General features: G+C 42.9%; 1 protein-coding gene across 6 annotated transcripts in view; it reads right to left on the bottom strand.

The window, feature by feature from the left end:
- The window catches only part of prdm16 (PR domain containing 16), a 173,936-nt gene that overhangs the window by 128,810 nt on the left and 23,765 nt on the right, over nucleotides 1-21,361 (bottom strand). The window contains exon 1 of one of the 6 annotated variants that reach the window (XM_017467081.3): nucleotides 5,219-6,039. The exons of the other annotated variants lie outside the window; for them this stretch is intronic. Within the exon in view, the coding sequence (XP_017322570.1) occupies nucleotides 5,219-5,231 (13 nt within the window). The 5' untranslated portion in view covers nucleotides 5,232-6,039. Of the gene's footprint in view, nucleotides 1-5,218; nucleotides 6,040-21,361 lie in introns of those variants that run through there. 6 annotated transcript variants of the gene reach the window in all.

Raw genomic sequence — 21,361 nt, 5'->3', positions numbered from 1 at the left:
CACTGACTGACGCACCATCCTTTCATGCCTCTCCACCAATTATGATCAGGCAGCGTTTATGGTTTACGAGTGCCATATTATCCTCTAGTTTTGTTTGTGTATACTTTCATAAAACAGCCTGCACTTGCACCCCTTTAACTGCGAATCATGACAAAGACATCATTCGTGGAATATAATGTCCATGCAGAGACATGAAGCAACAAGCTGCTGTAATAGAAATACAAAGTCAAACGGTATTGAACGTAACATATACAGATGACTTACCTATCGACCTCTTCAAACACCGCAGGTAAATTTGATCTTTTTTAAAAAAAAATTTAAAAATTATAGAATATATTTTCAAACATTTTTTCCTGTTGAGTAGGACATTTAACTTGTTTACTATGTTTACAGGGCGGTGGTGGCTCAGTGGTTAAAGGCTCTGGGTTACTGATCAGAAGGTCAGGAGTTCAACCCCACAGCACTGTCAAGCTACCACTGTTGGGCCCTTGAGCAAGGCCCTTAACCCTTAATGTACAATCTATGTAGATAAATGTAAGTCGCTCTGGATAAGCACATCTGCCAAATGTTTACTAAGTAGCTCTAAACTATGCGAAAGCTCTCGCTTTAGCGCTCTCCAAGCTTTAATATCCAGCTAAATAGCTGGAGTAATGGTTACACCCATGGTAAATATAGTGATGTACTCACATTTAGTTGATTTTAAAGGCATTTCTTTGGAGTCTAAAGCAGTAATCCGACCCTTTATTAGAGATAATGTTAGCCTACTAATGCTAATAACTGTCAGTATGGCAGTATTAACGTGAGTCACTTACTGCATGACTAATGTGTTTTCATTAGACAATTTTTAAGACGTTTCAAATTTGAATCATTCTGTTATCTTTAGCTGTAATTTTTCCAATGATATAATGATAACGAATGACAAATGCTGCTTTACACAAATGCTGTCGTCACATATATTACGAATAAAACATACCGTGTTGCTACTCTGATAAACTTTTAGTTCAAATCTGTACTGAAATATGATATAAATAGGAGGCCACACGGACCCGTCTTTAATGCTTAATGACCCTACTACACTTAATTAACATTCATAGACTACATAGGATGTGACTTTATTAGATGTATGGGCTCTTGTTGTGCCAGCTTCTCACTCCCGCACATAAATAATGTCTTTTTAACCTTAGTGAGATGAACAGCCTAAAGAAGGAGGAGGGGTTGCTGGGTTAGAGACAGGCAATTTTCCCGTTTAAAAGCGCCGGCGAATTGCGTCGAATTCCACATAATTGGCTAGCAATTAGGGAGGTCGCCGGGTCGATGTGGGGAACAAATGGCGTTCTTTAAACGGAGGTGGTCCCCTCGGTAATGTGAGCTGAGCCGCTCTTTTGTCTCTGTTATCTGTGTCTCTGCTCACCGTGTGACATCTCAAACAACACGCCGTCGCTCTCTTGGGACGCTGGGGTGAACTATTAGTCATGATTTAGACAGTCGCAACCTCGCTCTATCTCGCTCTCTCTCTCTCTCTCTCCTCCTCTGGTATTCCTGCGACATTTCTCGATGTTCGATTTGCTTCAGTTTGGGTAACAATTGATTAAATACCCTACTTGTCCCAAGGGGTAGTCCACCAAGGTTCTCCTGAACCTCACAGGCGCAGAGAAGAAAAGCGGCTGAAATAAGATGGCAGGCACGTGGACGCTCACTACAGTTACTTATGTGTCACACAAATGTTTCATTGATGTTTCTTTGATGTTATGTTGTCAATGAAATATCAAACATTTTGTCAAAGCTGCATCGATTTGTCAGGGGGAATGGGAAACATGACATGACAGCGTTCATTCATTTAGCTTCTGTTTCCGCTTTATCCGGGTCAAGGTTGCAGTGGATCTGGTGAATACACCTGGGAGAGGTGCCATGCACACACACACACACACACACACACACACACACACCTACTGGCAAATTATGGCATGTTGTTAAGTGGGAGGAGGAAACCGGACAACCCCTACAGACAGCAACCAGGGTTCAGGATTGGACTGTGGACCCTGAAGGGTCCATCTATAAATTCTATCCATTTTCTGTACACAGGGTCATGGGGAGCCTGGAGCCTATCCCAGGGAACTCGGTGCACAAGGCAGGGGACACCTTGGACAGGGTGCCAACCCATCACAGGGTACAATTGAACTCACACACCCATTCACCCACTACGAACAAATTCCCAAAAGCATTGCAGAAGTATGTCCATCACTACACTGTACACGAAGCTGTTAAAGCTCGAGCTCAGAAATGTCCATAAGAAAAACAGAAAGCCAAGTGCACACAGAGCACGAGCGGTTCTCGATTAAGAAAATGATGGCCGTCTATCACTGCCTATCCTTCATGCAAATTCTCCTGTCTTTTCATGCAGGACAATTACTGCCCTCTCAGCTCCTCTTGTTTCTCTTTTTCTGCATGTGTTTGTGTGTGTGTGTGTGTGTGTGTGTGTGTACAGCACATGCACCCTCTGCTTCTTTTGCGTGTTCGAAGCAACTCCGATTGTTTGATTTGAACACAGCTGATTATTTGCTTATCAGCTTCCCGTAATTAAGTTGTTTTGTCTCAGCTTGATAGATCTGAGAGTCAAAGTCGAGGATGGTGGCGCAGATGAGCAGCTCGAATCGTGGAGGAAAGGGCCGGGACAAGGCGAGCGCACAAATACAAGCCTGTCTAAACATTCCAGAGTGCAAACAAACAAGCGCTTACAATCACTGCACTGCACAACACCGATGAACATGCTCTCACCTCAGAACTACTCCTGTAGTAGACGGCGAATATAGGTATTTCATATATTTTAGGTTTTAGTATTATTCATCCCAGTCTCATATTTATATCCGAATATACGAATATCCTTCTATCACAAGGAACACAACGTATATAACGTAAATGTGCATCTCACGTGTCCGTTATACTAGCTGAATGAGATCGATTGAACTTTACCGCATTACCATGTGACCTTATTTTCGTCAACTACAGGGGTGAACTGAAGAAATTAGTCTTATTTTATGAACCTTCTAACCCTGTCATTAAAAAAGCACTAAAGTGCACAAATGATAGCGTAGAGTAATGCAGATACAGGCATGGTTCAATTACTTTAGTGCATAATATGACTTACGGGGCAGTTGATGTATATCCTGTGCTTGTACGCCGACATTCATCATGTACTCTATAAGGTTTCTTTTATTCTTATTGGGATGAAATAAATACAAGTAGGTCTAATCGGTATGTACGGGGGACGGGGGAGGGGGACGGGGACAGGGGGGCGGGGAGGGGGGGGGGTTCAAACCACCTGTATGATAGCCATGATGTTCTGCCATTTTTTTTATATACCACAAGATCTACTTCTATTACCAAGTGCTAAAGATGTGAATTTATTGTCAGTTAGTTATGTACGCTGTTAGATTAGTGATTAAGTCGATATGATGATTTCTCAAACAAGTCAAAACACAAGATCAGAGAGTTACAGCAACCTCTCAGTGGCCCAGCATTTCCTAAAACAGGAAAAAACAGCGCCACAAAGGATGCAATGTGCAACAGAAAGGAAAGAAGTAGTGGCCTATCAAAGAGTAGTATGGGAACAGGAAAGGGGAGATTTCAATGACACAATGTCTCTCTCTCTCTCTCTCTCTCTCTCTGGTGTGACATTAAGAAGGACATTCAGCTACGCTCTGCCCACAGATCAGAAGGAGTTACTGGAAATAGAGGGACAAGAAGAGGACAGGACATGGGAAAGAGAGTGGGAGAGAAAATGAATGTGACAGTGGGAGATGATAGAAGGCAGACGAAAAAGAGAGGGAACGAGATCAAAGGCCATGTCTGACTTCCCTCCAGATAATGTGTGGCACAATTAGACATCCTCGACAACTTCCATTATGCCTGATCAAATATTTATCGCACTTTCCAGATGATGTCGTCCTCTCTGTCGCCTCGTTTGCATAACAAATGGGAAAGACACTTAACAAGCCAGTGGAAGATGGGAGGGGGGGTGACTTTGGGGGGCTAGGGGGGCAAGATAACGAGAGCGAGAAACGAAGAAAGAGAGAGTGGAGGTGTCAAAGTTCTGTTCTGGCTCTCTCCGTTTCATTTGGAAACGACGACGCCTCGGTCATCAATTGTGTATGCAGGGGGGTTGGGGGGGGGGGGAGGGGGGCACTGGTGACCGTTGAACGAGGATAGCTCGCTGATGCTACCTCACAGAGCTATTAATCATTTTTGCATTGGGAGAACCGGCACCAAATTGAGCTCATCAGTCTCTATATTAACCATGAATCATGGTACAAGGACAGGGAGGATGCAGAGGGGAAACGAGTTAATAGCAGCCTCTTTCTATTCATTTTATTCTCCTCTTTTTTTTTTTACTTCTAGTTTCCCGCTGCCCAGACCTGACAACACTGTGTTGTAAATCACTGAGTGCAGTATAGCTTGTTAATTTCGTAACTCGATTGCAGTGTCCTGGGCCAGAGCTACTCTTTGTAACTGTGCCTCTCCACGGCCCTGGGCTGTAGAGAGAAAGCAGGAGAAATGAAAAGAGCGGGGACCGAGGTTAAAGGTGACCAAGCCTCTTGACAGGACAGACGGGGAGGAGGACAGACATAACGAGAGAATGAAGAATGAGCACCTCTGCTCGGCGCTGACAGCCCTGTGGACGGAATATGGATGAGTCTTGAAACGCAAGCATCGAACAGCCACCAACGTAGATAAAACCAACAAAGGTGTGGGAGTGCAATAAGAACAGGGAGAGAAAGAGCGAGAGGAGGAAAAAAAAAGAAAAGAAGAAGAGAAAAGCGTGGGAGAACAGGGGAGAAATAAAACTGGCCTCCCGGTCTTACATTTGTTTTGCTGACAGGAGGAGGAGAGGCTGTGCATGACTCAGGACTGTAAATCACATGTAATCAGTCTAGTGATAATACCACAGTAATCTTCTTCTGGTTTGCCTTGTTGACAACTAAATGAAAGACCTCCGAGTATCCAAGCGAAATGATTCACCTTGACATTGATGAGGATGATGTGACCATGTGTTTGAAGATTTTCTATTAAGAAACCGACTCACGCAGTTAGCATACGCGTACACACAACACTGCATAGTTTAGTTTAGAAATATCCCTTTGGACTCACCAAACACCTTGCACAACATCAACACATCCGACTCAATCCAGCTTAATTAGAATATTTTTTTTTTAAAACTTACCAAAAGAAGACATGCTCTTAGATTGTCCTGCTCTAAAATGCGTCCAGTTCACGTGAACTCCTCTCGCCCATTTACTGAGGTAGTGTCTCTAATAAGCGCTCACACACACACACACACACACATTCTGAGATAGGGGCTAGGCTAGTGAGGAAGGCCTATCTGGCCAGTCAACGCTGCTAATGTGAAAGAATGTCAGTGTCAGAGATAGGATGAGTGCAAGAGGACGATGGTGCAATTGAAAGGACACTTTCCAGAGGTCAAGCGGAGAGACAGAGAGTCAAGTACAGTCGTCAGATCTGGGTGAGAATGAGGTAAGTTGTGTGTGTGTGTGTGTGTGTGAGTATGTGTGAGAGTGTTTATTTGGTATTTCCCTGTCCAAGTGCTCCACTGCTTCTGTCTTCTAGATACTGAGGCCAAAGATCAAAGGTGTAACGGAATAGAGTTTATAAGTTGCGATAATGGAAAATCTTTAGTTGAACAATGTGTGTATGTGTGTATGTGTGTGTGTGTATGTGTGTAGGAGGCTGGCAGAGTCCCCGTGTCCCCTCCACCCCACCCGTGCTGGCACACATGAGGCAGCTTTGCTCTCCAGATGCAGCCAGCATTCCTTTGATAGGATGATACAGGGGTTGGGGACTAAAGCTGTTCCATATGACACTCCTCACATGGCTCTGTCTGACCACCTCTCTCTTTCTCTCTCTTTCTCTCTCTCTCGCTCTCTCACTCTGTGGGGGCAGAGAGAGGATTTCACAGGCACAACAAGGGGTTTGTGATGACAGGGGCCAGGCCTTGTCACACACCAAAGGATCTGTGTGTCTTTATCTCCTTTAGCTCGCCCACCATGGAGTGAGGGACAAGAAAAAGAGAGAGACTGAGAGGAATGAACTATGAAACAGCGGAATGAGAATGAAAGCTTTGAGTTTTACTGAGGAAGATGAAAATCTGAGTGTTTCCCTTTCACTAGAAGGTTCATGCATTGATGTATGAAGAGATGCAGAAATCCTCTTCTTTTTCATCTTGTGTCCACTTGACCAATCCAATCCTCCTCTCCTCCGTGCTCCTTACCTTTTCCCCACTTTTCTCCTTTCTTGACCTCCTGGGTGGGCCATGCATTTTTTCAACCCCCCCCGCTTTCCTCCTTATATTTTTTCAAGTGCTGCACTAGTAGGTAGGAGTTTAATCCCTCTCTAATTCCTGGAGCTGATTGGGTTTACAGGGCCAGGGATCAGGCGCGTAGGCCAGTCCCGCACACGGTGCCGAAGAGCCAGGACCCCGGCCGCAGGGAACAAAAGGACGTCTGTTCGCTCGCCCCTCACGCTCAAGAGGCTTACGGACATTTTTCTCATTTTTGAACAGCTAATATCTTGCAAAAGTAGTCTAATCTCTTTAAGTTTAAGTTGAGCTTTTGTAAAAGCCCAGGCTAGCTGTGCTTATGACTTGACTGTTATCCAGCATCTTTTAATTAGGTCAGAGTGGAACTGCCTGGTGGGGAAGACAGACGTATGTCCAAGTCCAGAGCTTTACAACACATTCTTTAACGACGGCCAATTTCAAAATAAAGTCATTTATGAACAAACGCATTTTAGTTAGAATCAGAACTGCATGTGTACCAAATGACAATTTGCTCCAAATGACATGTACCACATGACCCATTTGACCCAAAAGTGCTGTTGCTACTTTAGCTGTTAGCGTACAGACTGCTGATTGAGATCCAATCTGTTCCAATCAACGTCAACATGATTATTTTACATGTTCTCACTGCACTGCTGCAACTATATTTCCTTATTCTCCACCCTGCCATATACTTATATGAAACCTAATAAACACCCTCTCTCTTAGCTAATGCTGATGTACGAGCGTATCTTGTGACCCTGAGGTACAGGTGAAACTTCTTCAGTGACACACATGATCTTCCTCTGCTACCACACTGGCCTCAGTGCAAGTTATAAAAGCCTAACTAATCACATAATTACATCCAATAAAGGCCTGAATGGAGAGGGGACGGACATGACATCAGTGAGAGCTGAAGCAGGAATTCTTGGATTACAGTTTTGTCCTCTCCTTATTTACCTTTGTAATGGGATCGAGACACAGGACACCGCTTTTTGACAATACCCTTCGCGTCCAGTGCAAGTACATATTAATTCGCTTCTCCCCCTCTCGGTGCATGAGGAAAGGCTTGGGTTACAGGAAGCTAACCTGAGCTTGGATCCAGCTCTCTCAGACGTGAATCTTTAAAGGAGACAGGGCAGCGATCAGCGCACCTGGACATGCTATTGAAAGACTGGGTCAATGGGACACCAAACGGTCACAAAGGCGCGCTAATTTGTGAAGCGTTCCTGTCGGTGCTTGAGACGACAGGACGAGGCTCACGTGGAGATAGCAGTGTTTGGCGAATGCAGTGTTTTGTTTTGACAGGCTTGTCTATTAAAAATATGCGGCGAGATTAAATCACTCCTGCAGCTCAGATGTCTCAGCGGTTGCACAACACCGAGCATCAGCTTTTACAGAAGAGTGCAGATCAGCGCAGCCGAACAACCTTCTTAATGATGTGTACATTTCCTGTCCAGGCTGTGAAGTGTTTCCTGCTGCATGTATTGCATGTAATGGATTTTACAACCCATTCCAATAGCAGCCTAGCGTCAAAAACGTGTTGAAGAACGGAAATAATGCACGAATATTAGATTCACGCGTTCTGTCGCAGTTTTATGTTTCAGAGTTAGATATTTACGTTTATTCATTTAGCAGATGCTTGGAAATACAAGCAAAGGCAATATGTCAAGCGGAGAGCAATACAAGTAGTGCTACAATACAAGTTCTAGAGAAGCGAAGTGCTCAGAGTAGAAGTGTAAGACCCGTTGTAATTTATTTATTTGTTTGTTTGTTTGTTTGTTTATTTTAATAATGTGGGTTTGGCAGGTTAGGGGTTAGTTAAGTGTTCACGGAAGAGGTGAGGCTTTAATTGTTTGTTGAACATAGTGACAGATTCTGCGGTCCGGATTGAGGTTGGAAGTTCATTCCACGGTTAGTTTGTAGGTTCTGGAAAGGGACCTTGAGCCATGCTGAGATATGTATAAATTCTAATGTCTCAAATTAGCAGTGTACTCGAATAAACTCAAGTGTGTCTGCCACCTTGTGTGTCTTTATACCACAGCGCTGTTGAATTCTTGACTAGTCAGAAGATGTGTGATGAATCTTTTAATTTTTTTTAACGGCAACTCTGGCAGTAGTGCTGACCATAATTTGACTCACAGGGGGGTTTGTATGAATGTGCAAGGTTTCTATAGTAACAGCGTGCACAGGGACTCTATATCAGACGCTCTACATAATCTAAGGCTAATAATAAACGAGCTGCGTTGTTTGTCTTACTATATAATCAACTTCAGGGTGATAAGAGTAACTCCGCTTCGTGTTGGGCCACATCAACCCAAACCACCTCAACATTGATTATTTTCCTATAAAAGCACGCCCTGTCGTATATCCTTTCTTACTTAGCAGCTGGAGCTCTATGACCCATAGCCCTAACTTTTGACTTGATGGATCGGCTCACTTAAAGTGCGTGAGAAAATGGCGGAAAAGCATTTCAATCGTGTTCTCTTTCTTCCATCCATCCATCCATCCATCCATCCCTTCATCGCTGTATCCTACCCGTGCTCATCAGTTCATATATCGTCAAGTCTCTCTGGCCAGCCATCCCCGCTGTCCCCATTCCCGTTCTTTCTTTCCTTCTCTCTCGCTTTCTCTGCAGACACAGATGTGCCAGTGCTGAGAAACCATAGGCCTGGTGCGTTGGCACAGAGCGAGAGCTACAAAGAGCGTCTGATTGGAAGCAGCGGGTGAGGACTTTTAACGAGAGCCGGTGAATAGAGGCCAGCGGTGAGCCAGGCCGCCTCTGCTTTGCCCTGCTCCTTCACACACCCAGCTGCCTGGCTCCATCAAAAGCCACCCGCAACAGGCGGCCTCGCTCTGCCTGCCTTTACCTTTGACTCGCACACACATCCGCATGTAGTCAAGACCCGCTCTTAACACACGTAGGCGTTGCAGGGGCCTGAAACCAGCACACTTTACACACACAAAAAAATATATTGGTCCTGTATTTCTCTCTCTCTTTCTCTCTCTCTTGTTCTTGCACACACACACACACACACACATGGAAACACACATCGTTACAGAAGCACAGTCCTAAATTTTGAGATGCCCCTTACTGCCAACAGCTGGGAATGAGTGGAACCTTATCATCAGAGTCACTTCAAGCTGTGGCAGAACAACTCACCCCGTAGATAAAAAGTCTCTCATTATTTCACCTTCTCTCCTGTGCTCGACTGATTACCAAAAAAAAAAAAAAAAGCGTATGTGTTTCGCAATTAAACCCCCCTTCCACCTTAATTCAGAACGAAGTGCAAAAGAACGAGTTGTACAGCCAGGCAGTAGATCTGTCCAGCCCAGAATCGCAGCACATATTTCACCAGTGACATTTCATACTTGTGGAGCCACTGGCCTTTTAGAGGAGTGACCTTTGGTATCGATCTCGACCCTTTCCGTCCATGCTGTGCAGAGAGGCTTATTTTCCTCCGAGGGGAGAAGCAAAGATGGGGATGGGGGAGATTGCATCGAAGCGTAGACTTAACATTGCTGGTGAAAAGCAGGCGTACTACGGCTGCGTCCGAAATCGCTTACTGTGACGGTACGCACTAATCAGTATGCGTGTGTAGTATGAATACAAACCCTGGACGTACTACGTCCGCCATTTTGGCCTTGTCACATGACATTCGCTGTCACATAACATAAACACAAAAATCTTAAAGAGACCACCAGATTAAAGCAACCGCACTAACGGCGAAAGTGCGTTTCACATCAGGAAACTGAACCGAATTAGTAATGTAAAGTGGGCGGGGCTAACAGGTTGCCGTTAGCTTGGCCAGCTAAAGCATGATGGAGATCACAAAAAAGGTTTCAAACGCTATGACAACTGTTTTCTTGTTTAAACCTTTAAAAAGTTAACAATTTATTCAGGTATTGGTAAACAAGTCCCATTTAACCATTTAATACTTAAAAAGAGATGACGTGCTGTATTCCGACATTTGTTTTTCCGAGCTCGTCCGCACCAGACCCGTTGCATTATGGGATTTTTTGACTCGCGTAAAGTCCATCGGTTGCACGCTGCAAAATCTCACCAGAAGCAGTACACATCTGGGTATTTCTCGCCTCCTGAGAATTCGGACATGCTACCTCTCTGGCGTACTGCTTTTCGCGTACTGTGTAGTAGATTTTGTACGCGATTTTGCACGCAGCCTATGTGATTTTTCAGGTGTGAGAATTGAGGTCTTATCTCTAGTCCTAATTCAAATCATTTTAATAGTACTTAATTATCTACTTAATGGTTTTTTTTTTTTTTAAATAGTGCTTTACTGGTAAATTCTCTTAACAGACATGCAGTGTCCACGTACCTAAACACCATAACATTAGTATAAATAATAACTGATTTAATGCAAATAGCATATCACGCATAGCCTGCTAAAGGATACCAATCAGAACTCAAGTAATGACATCATTCTCAATCGTTCCAAAAATAATAGCCTGTTATGCTATTTCTTAACTTGGGAATTTGGCAGAGAGCTCTCAGACATTCTGTTGCTTCTGCCTCATGTTTTGGACCACTACGGGAAAAAAAATGGATGCTGTGCCGCCTTGGTGATACTAAAGAAAAGTATCGCACACTATTTTAGGCATTGGTATGCTACACTGATGCTGGTCCAGGATTGAGGCCCCCTGGCAGATAAGCTCGAGAAACAAAATTCGGAACCACTTCTCTTCCCGTTCTCATTTATCATTCCTTTACACTGCATAAAATGAAGACATCAGTGTTTTCGGCTTTACTAATTAGAGTCTTAATTACTGTAACTGCAAAACGAACGTGATGACTGGGGGTTAATTGGCAGCTCTTGGAGGCTGGGAAAACAACAAACAAATCGAGACCTGCTCTCGGTATGTGTGTGCTAAATTACCAGACATAGCCAGAGTGTATAGATCAATGTATAATCAGATAGCTGACGAGCCTTTTGAAGGCCTGGAAGCCAAGATTAGCCACTCAGCTCCCCATTCAGCCGTAATTAAGGCCTGTTAATTGCAACAAAAGGCCATTTGCAAGAGATCTGCACATTACTCTCCTGGTCTAAAATGGAGTCTTTGACAGTCTTTGATAGCTTCGCTCCAGACAGCCCCCACAGCTCACATGAGTGAGCGTCTCACTTTAAGTGCAAAACAAGCCCGTCTGTGTCTTTGTACAGGATCGATTTGATTTGATTTTCATGCTGGCGATGGCTATGAGGCCATGCTGTTGCTTGAAAGAAATCTTTATCTTGGAGTCCATTGGACTTAACCCTCCATGGCAGTAATCTCTCTCTGAGTGTAGCGTGTATAGCACTAAGAAAGGTTCCAGCTACTCATACTCCGTATACAACCATGAGGATACATGACAATGGTTGACTTTTTTAGATGATCAGATCAGTGGAGCTAGTGGATTTTTCAGTTTGCTGAGTGGACTACATTCAACGATTGTGAGCTTCCTCTCATTGTTCAGTAAATAAATGTGATTGTTTTCTTTGGATTCTTATGTTTTATTACAGTTTAACCACTATTATTTCCACAGACCAAACAAAAGGATATAAAACAGTGATTAAACTAGATTTTAATAGGACGGGTGCTTTATTGAAGGTAGGCTGACATGGAGGATAAACCTAGTAAAGCTATAGAGAAAAGACTCAGACAGTGCCAGTATTAACTGTAACACACACCCACCCACACACATATATATATATATATATATATATATATATATATATATATATATATATATATATATATATATATATATATATATATACACACACTACTGTGTGTGTATGTGTGTGTGTAATATATATATATATATATGTATATATATATATATATATATATATATATATATATATAAATATATATATATATATATATATATATATATATATATATATAGTGTGTGCTACAAGTGTCTAATTACAATGATTTAGTATTTAGCCTTTTCTGATTAGATTATATATATTTTACATTTTTTCAATTAAAACATTGAATGACAATTTCTCAATTCATCTATACCCGTTCCTTGATTAGACTTGCAAATGTTAAAGTATTTAAAATGAAGGCATTTAAACAAAAATGTTAAAATATACAGTTCTTTAAAAACTTTTGATTGATAGTATATATACATATGTATTTATGTCAATTCTACTGGCAGTAACGTAAGGTGATTTTGGGCCATCACAAGTCACCAGAACTGTTTCAATTTGATTCAATTCATCTTGCCGTCAATTCTACAGGTCACTCGAACTGTACTGTTGGGCTGAACACCCTCCTTCTAAAAGATATTCCGTCAGCTGGTGTTATGATGACGGTGGAGGAGAGCTTGGCGGAGAACGAAATCTCCCATAGGTGTTCAGTGGGTTGAGATCTGGTCACTGTGAAGGCCCTAGCATCTCTTTTACATAATTCTCATACTGATCAAACCATTCAGTGAGCTTTCGAGCCCTGTGCATGGGGGCAGAGTCATCCTCAAAGAGACCAGTCCCATGAAGATAGAAACGTTCCTTTTTCCATATACTTTGTCGTCCGTATGCCTATCATAGAACGTGCACAAACTCCTTACATCATTGTAAAGCACAAAAGCCAGTTATTGACTACCTCTCTGGCCCTTTGGTCTATATATATCGACTCCTATTGGTCTTGGCTAATTGCGCTTAAGTGCTAAGTAATCGGCAGTCTATTGTTGCTTTGCAAATTACTAATCAACCCAGCACAATTACAGCTCTCATGGCATGCCCAAGGAGCCGATTTAACAGCGGCATTAATATCTCAAACGAAAAGTTTTCTTTTACTTCAGTAGCAAAAACAACGACGCTGTGGCTCGATCCATCCTGTTAGTTTGAGCAAAGGTGTTTCAGCACAGATCAGATATGCAATCAATCATTTCAGCCAGTCAATAGTGAACTGGAGGAGGAGATGTTTGTGAGGAACACCTCAGTCGCTACTGAGACTTTCTCCAGTCGCCTACCCAATAGCACCTGTATGTGAAACGGTAACTGGAATAAAATACAGAATATCAGCTGCTCTATCAGATCGAAAGCCACACCTTGTGCGTATTATTTCATGCAGCGGTAATGTAAAAATGATCGAAACGGAGACTTCTGTAGGTCAAATCTATCTTTTCATGTTTACATTTGAAACCCTGGTGAATTGGCACATATGAAAGAGGTTACTCTGCAGTAATCTGCCATAGGCTTTATCACAAGGGCCAGTATTGAGCTAAAAACAAGGTGAGCTCAGAAAAGGGACCGAAAGATCTTGTCTACTTTTCGTGAGAGACCACTTTCTTTCCAATGATTGCATCTGAGGGTGTATCGGAAGGTGAACAGTTCAGCGCTGTACTTCCTTTAATAACTCTCTTATATGATGTCGCTCAGGCTGAGTAAATACCTGCATTATACTATTTTTTTTTCTTTCACTTTGGCTCTCTGCTGTTTGCATTTTTAAGCTCTTATAACGATGTGTTGTTTTTGCAAACTCTTGCTGATTCTCACCATCAACACAGAAAGGAGTCTCTTCTAAACTTCCATATATGTGTGAGAAGTAAAGGGAAGGGTAAATTAAACTAATGGCACTTTTTTTTTTTTAATTTGTGAAACCAACATCGAGTTCAGATCCTGGTCACGTTCGCGTTTCAACGCAAAGAACATAACCTAAAATGGACCTACACTGGATCTTTGAGGAACTCCTACAATTCCCCAGACGCTTTTATTTTGTAACGGTCTCCGTGAACTGTCTGTTGCAAATTCTGCACCCAAAAAAGAAGAATACCTTTGCTCATACGCATTAATGTTCTGAAACGCATGAGGTCATAGCTTGTTTCTGGATGGCGCGTCAATAGCATGCGGTAACTTCTTCTTTTTTTTTTTTTTTAAGAGCATGCATCATTCTCTCAATTATCAGAGTTGGACCAAAGCTGCCTCTTGGATAAAATGTATCAGGGCTTGAAATGCTGCCCAAACTAAATATGAACTACGCGAATCCTGTTTGGGTTAAAATCCCGTTTGCCGTTTTCTCCTCACTTTACCCTCTAAGCAGGAGGGAAAAAAACAGGGATAGAAAAGAAGAAGAAGAAGAAGAAGAAAGCAGATGGATAAGGGGGATGAGAAAGACGGGACTCTGAAACAATAAGGCCCCTTTCCTGCGCAGCCTGAACAAACACGTATGCCTCCCGCCTATTTACCTCTTTTTATATCTTTCCTCCACCGAACCCTGAGCAGACACAAAAGGCATTAAAGTATTACGTGCTAATGTTTTTGGAAGTGTAGCAGGGAGGTAGCATCTAGCGGCCCCTTAAACGTCTGGAAGGCAGCACATGGCAACCATTAGTGCAAGGCCCTCTGTAATGCTGCTAAAGCTGCCTGAGGCTCGCCTACTACCTCCCAACCTCTCATTGCTGCACACCGAGACACAGGGACAGTGTGTGTGTGTGTGTGTGTGTGAGTGTGTGTGTGTTTGAACACACTGCTGGACCCTGTGTCATAGGTCCACGAGGGCACTCTGTTCACACACACTCCTCGAGCCCAAGGGATGACACCCTGTAAGGTACGAGGCTACGATGAGAGCACGGTGCATTTGTAATTTGTTTTGACGTTTTTCATTAAGGACACACATGCATGGAATATTCCTTGAGGCGAAAGGAGCCCCATTGATTTCTAATGCAGCCACAAAGAACATATTAATTTCAAAAATGTTTATCAACACAGAAGCCAATATGCCGTAACCAACTACGTACAAGAAAATCCTGCAAGGCTATTATAATCTCTCAAAGGGCACGGTGAAATGGAAAATGTGACGTATCGAATCACCTTCAGATCTACTTTCTGGACACGGTATTGTTTGCTTGTTTGTTTGTTTGTTTGTTTGTTTGATTTGCATCCCAAGTCCTACGAGGCTGACGTTCGAGCTGCTAGCTCTGCGTTTATGTGCCTTTGGCAGCGGCTACAGTTTGAGGCCCTATAAAGTCGGCAGTGACAGTAATGAGAGAGCTCAGTCCTGCTGCTTTATAGATCTGCTCCACACCCACTGCCAGTGAGAGCCAGGGACACTAGAACAGGGATTGTTGGGGGAGAGATTCTACAGGGGGGGAAAAAAAAAAAACAACCCTCCCATGTAAGTGCCCCAACACCAAAGGGGAGACAAATGTAAATTTTGGGGTGAATGTGGGCAGAGGAAACATTATATAGAACAAATCAGATCTTTGCATGGACTCTGTTTATTTTAAAACCCGTTTGTTTGACAAGCAGGGTGATGCTCTTCGTGACTGAATTCTGGATCAGATGTATTATTTTACACGATGTAAGCAAGGTCCAACTTTACGTCTGCGAGGCCAAGCTGATGTACATTTTGTTTGATTTGCTAATAAGTGCAGTAAGTGCAACACTTTCCTTTGCGTTCGCAGTGTGTAACACACATACACACACACACACACACACACACACACACACACACCTGAATGCTTAAGGTTAGGCAGTGGCAGGAGGCCAAGCAGTACAGAGACCACACACAAACATACATACACACACAACTCTTCGACGAGTAAACACCACATCAAAACAGCCTGCGCTCATTTCGGCTCGCATCCCTCCGTGGTATAATTGGTAAAATGTGGCCTCCATTAAAACTTGCTGACATCACTTAGCGATGAACTAGGCCGGCGAGCGCTAACGAAGCCAGCGTGCTAGCCGGGCCCGTCCGGATTTCCCACATCCAGACACCGTTCCATTTGGCTCCTAGCAACTCACCGCCTTATCGGCCCATTGTTCGTAAACAAACTGAGCGCCAGCGTCAGATGGACATGCACGGTGAACATGTTCAAAAGTGTGTTGAAGGGGCTCGAGACTGAAATTATTTGCACATGTGAGAAGGACTCTGGAGCATGGTGTCAACTCGTGCTTTGGCCATGTACTATAAACAGCATGGGAGCCTCTCAAGTTTCACCTCCATTGTGCATATGTATGTGTGTAGGAGGGGAGTCCCAATTGCCTAAACAAAACCCTATTATAGAGACAATATGGTTTTGTAAATTCGCTTGCCCTTGTAACTCTCTCCCTCTCGGTCTCCGCTCTCCACTCTCTCTCTCTCTCTCTCTCTCTCACCCTCTCTCAACTCACTCTCTTTCCATGTCTTTCTCTAGGCTATTCACTGCACCTAAGAGGGTGGAGAGGAGAAATGTGTGGTTCCATTCCGGAGCGAAATCTAATTAAAACATGGTTAAGTTCACTCGGAGAGCTCCATTACAAGCGCGGTGTTTGAGATTCGGTCTACAGCCGCCCGGCTTTCTCCATTAACACCTGCTTCTTTTCCAATTAGCCTCTGCAATAAAGACAAATGATCCAAGGGGGCCCAATTAATTCACTTCTGTCAAAGACTCCGCAACCAAACTGTGTCACTGGGCTCACACAAACACAATGCGAGCATGGGCGCCTAGATAGATACACGCACGCATACACAAAAACCTACACACCATTTCACACACACAGACACACCGATATAGCTGCGCATAACCTTTACGGTAGTTGAAATTTCTTGATTTTCCTTGCGTGACCTGGAACATAATACACAGCGATTCATATAGGTCTATATCATCAGGTTAAAGTAACAGAAAATCAGCAGCAAACGTGTACTTTTGAACATGTAGTTTTACATAGTAGATTGTGTTGTGTGTTTTATTTACTTCACCTTTTCACATACTGATGCAAATGTAAGAGCATCGATTAATCTTTACTGCTATTGTAGCACTCTAAGAGCATAGTTATAACACAGACACCATTTTGTCCTCCCCATGAAGACTGATTAGTTACACAAATCATATCATCCTTACCTATGTATGTATATATATATATATATATATATGTCCAACTTTGTTATAGATTTTTATTTGATGACGTCTACCAGTACAAAAACATTTTAGATTCCCAAACATTAAGAATTCCACAAAATTAAATGTTAGAGAAAAATGTTTGTATGTCAGTAAAGAAAGCAGAGTATTAAGTGGTAAGAGACACTTTTCAGACACAAAACATAATGAAGACTGCTGGATTTTGCTGCATAAATAAGAAGCATGTGACTGCGACAGTCAAGGTCTCTTGGTTCTGCAAGATGCTCAATAAAGCTTACAGCTCATTTCCTTATAAAACCGCACCAATTCTACCTGAGACTACTTTGTATTTTTAAAGCAAAGGGTCGTCACACCAAATATTGCCTTTGTTTCATTTATTACTGTTTACTGCTATTTATAGTATTTCTTTTAATGGAGAAACATTTCATTTCAACTTTGCTCTACAGCATTTCTTTGCAAGACTTTTACACAGTACTATATATGTATACACACACACACACACACACACATATATATGGAGGAACGGGTTATAATCGTGTTCATTTTAGTGAACTAGTGTCTCTCTATCTCTCAGACAAGCCAAATTCCTCTGATTTCCCCGGAGTTGCTTGTTTGCCGGCTGCACCACTCCCATCATTCATCACTTGCTCCTGTCCTCCTCTGTTTGTACAGCAGACCACTGTGTTTGTTCTACCTGAGCGTTCCTCTGCTCGAGCACAGCAGTGCTGAACAACAGCACAGGACATCCCCCTTTTCTTCAGCACTGGAGACAGGAGAGGAGGAGGAGGAGGAGGAGGAGGTGGAGGAGTGATCAGACAGGTGGCAGCTTGTTGGAAAAGACGCATAACACACAGGGTGTGTAAGAGTGTGTATAATATACGGACTTGATGCTAATTTCAGACCAGGATTCCTGGAGTGGTCGATGATTCTGGGCATTTTTTTTTTGGTGGTGGTGGGGTTGGGTGCGGTGGGGGGCGAGAGGGTGTTTGATTGAATATTCAATGTCCTTAAAACAGATCAAACACTCATAGGTCATGATGCACCTTTTGCTTATCTGCTGGCTTTTCCCACCATGAAAGGTGACTTTTTACCCATGTTGCTCGATGCACAAGGCAGTTGGACAAATATGTTTGTTCATTTGATCTTTTTCGATTAAATTAAAGGTTCTTAGCTTCCAAAAATGGTTCTACTAGGAACTCTTTCTGATAGAGAAACACTCTAGAGTAGAGTTGAGTACTGTATAAATATTTAAGGGCTCCCCCAGAAAGACAACCAAAGAACATTTAAGGATGTGAAAGTTTCAAATTCGGGCAAACATTCAGATTTACAGCAGCTGTAAAACGCTGTAAAAAGGCCTAGCTTTGAATGGATGTTTATTTAAGTCCATACAGATCAAATATCATTTAACACTGCAGATTTCACTGTTACTGTTTAGAAGAGAAGGGACTGTCAGTTTGATATGTGTTGGCCAAGTCACCTTGGATACTGGCATATCATAAATCATGAACAAAGGTGTCATCATCGACTACTCATTTGCGGTGTGGAATATTCATTCATTCACGATGAGTCATGTACTCAATTGTTGCCTTGAATTAAGTACTAAAAAAAAAATCAAGACATTGAAAATCACCTGTCCAAAGCTTAATCTCGGTTTTGTCTTCTTCGGCATCCAGTCGCTTGGGGGATTGGGAAGGCACTTTTTGATATGTCACTTCTTTGAGCTGGAGAAGAATGGGGAGTACCTGAGTGAGGCCAATTTAAGAGGGGCCTCGTGCGTGGATGTACGGCAGAACCCATCGCTGCTTTTTTTTTTCTTATTAACTCTTTTCCATTAACTTCCTGCCTCGATAAGATTTTAATCAGAACTCTAAAATTACCCGCCTTGACATTTATCGAGTCGAGTCATAGTGCCTTCGGAGTGCTTCGGCCTTGCGCGGGTGCCTTGTTCTCCCCTTGTCCCTTTGAATGGAAGTTAATTTGGAGTGCATGATTTATCTTGGCGGGACTAAGCATGACGAGACCACCACCTTTATTTTGTTTTTCAAAGGGAGGTCGGGGCGGGGGAGAGCGTTATTGCGGGGTTGTCCAGTGATTGCGTTCGGCGGGGGAGAGTGAATGGAGAATCGGCGTGTCGCCGGGGCTGCTTTTTTTTCCAGAGCACGCATTCAAAGGGCAGATTAGACGTCTGACCGCGGGGATGACGGACGGACGGCTGGCCGTTATATGGACTGACAATGGTGTGAATACCTGACAGGATCAAGGCTGCCGTGACTAGTCCTGTTAGCCGTGTTCTCTCACTCCCCCTTCCTTTTTTTCTTCCCCTCCTTATCGAAGGACAAAAACCGTTCCAGTTGAGTTAACACTTCCTCTGCCATGAGCATGGATGCCCATCACACATCACAATGATATTGGTAAGAAAGGCGTGTCAAATGCATTAGCATGCTCAACATTAACATTCACGTTTCTATGGATATATACTATGGAGTTAATACACAGTTTTCAGGTACATCTTATACAAGGGGCCATTGACCCTGTGTGTGTGTGTGTGTGTGTGTGTGTGTAAACCACCTAGGTGACAACAGACAGGTGACAGCTGCCATGATGTTGAAGGCCAGAGTGCCTCACAGCTGCTTATATTCACACAAACACACACACACACACACACACACACACACACACACAGCTTGACCATAACCTTGGCAAACAGCAAGCATGTCTGGCAGTTTACAGGCCATACGTACCCTATTTTCATTCCTGAACAGAAAAGCAACATTTTGATCAAAAGATCCCTACCTCTTTCATAACTACATAAAGTGCCCTATAAAGGTGCTTCCTTCATATGAAAGATTCCAGCAGATGTGAAAAGCAGTGCTGCCAGGACTAGCTAGCTATATTGTATAATAATGCACTATTTGTGATTGCACTGCCACTGACCACAGGCTACAGAGTCCTGATTCATTGTTCCTCAACCTCAACACAGGTCAATTAAGATTTGTTATTGCTAACAACCTTTGGTTGTATGTGAAAGTCATTACCTTGTGTTGATATAAATTCTACAGTAAGCTGTAATCAAAAACTCCTGTTGGTCACTACATGAAGCAGGTATAAACTGCCGTTCTCTATGATATAAATGAAGTCTAGCAATGTAACGCCTACGTACTGGGTGTTAAGAATGCTGCTTGAGGATACAGTTTCTCACGAATGACCTGTATTGCTGTATTCTATTTTGTAGTCATTGTGTGGTTGAACTGTCACTTTAAATCCTACCTTTCGCCATTACCGAGGAAAAGAAACCGGTCTAAGAGCCGGCGGTGGAGGCAGATGCTGACAACACCGTGGTTATCTGCGCGGGTCAAGTGGCTCCGTGTCACATCCTTCTCAAGTGATCTGTCTCAGTATCGCCTTGTCTGTCTGTCTCTGTCTCTCGTTCTCCTTCTCTATGTCTCTCTCTCTCGCCCGTACAGCCTACATCTAAGTAAGCGGGATATGCGCTCTTGAGAATCAAATGACCCTCGATGTCTTGTGAATAACTTTGGCTGTAACCTGGCCTGGCTGAACAACAAAGGACCCAGAGCGCTTATAGAGACGATTATAAATTCTTAAACGTTAAAGAAAATGGTCACCACGACCGCAAAAAGCCCTGACAGAGAGCGAAATAACCAGATCTAAATAACCGCACACGTTTGAGTTTATACACAGAGCCTCACATCTGCCCCGGTCACTGGAGGCCTAGCGAATGTCAAGGTTGTGACTAAAGACATGACAAGGGCATGGTCTCTACATCTGCAACCAATTACGGAGGTGGAACTGCCTATCCTGTCCTCCATTATGCTACCATCCCTCTGACCTCTTTGTGAAAGAGTAAATAAAAGAGCCTTCAGCATATGGAGGAGGGTACAGATGTGGGTACACGCTTACCAACGGGGCTTGGCTCGAGAAAGAAAGAGAAAGAAATGTAAAAATAATTTGACTAAATAAACCTCTAAATGTTTAAAAGGCTTCACAGTCATGGAGATAATGAATACTTTAGTAAGACATTTACTATATATCCCCTAGTCATTCACCGATACACATGAATGCCGATGTTGTCTAACATGATTGCATTATTTACTGTTATATTATGTTGGAGCCCAATAACTTTAACATATTAAATAACAATGAAATTCAATATAAAACATATTGCA

The sequence above is a fragment of the Ictalurus punctatus genome, chromosome 5 (genome assembly GCF_001660625.3).
Source record: "Ictalurus punctatus breed USDA103 chromosome 5, Coco_2.0, whole genome shotgun sequence".
Taxonomy (NCBI): Eukaryota; Metazoa; Chordata; class Actinopteri; order Siluriformes; family Ictaluridae; genus Ictalurus; species Ictalurus punctatus.
Note: the sequence above shows the minus strand (reverse complement) of the source record. Positions and strands in the feature narration are given on the sequence as shown.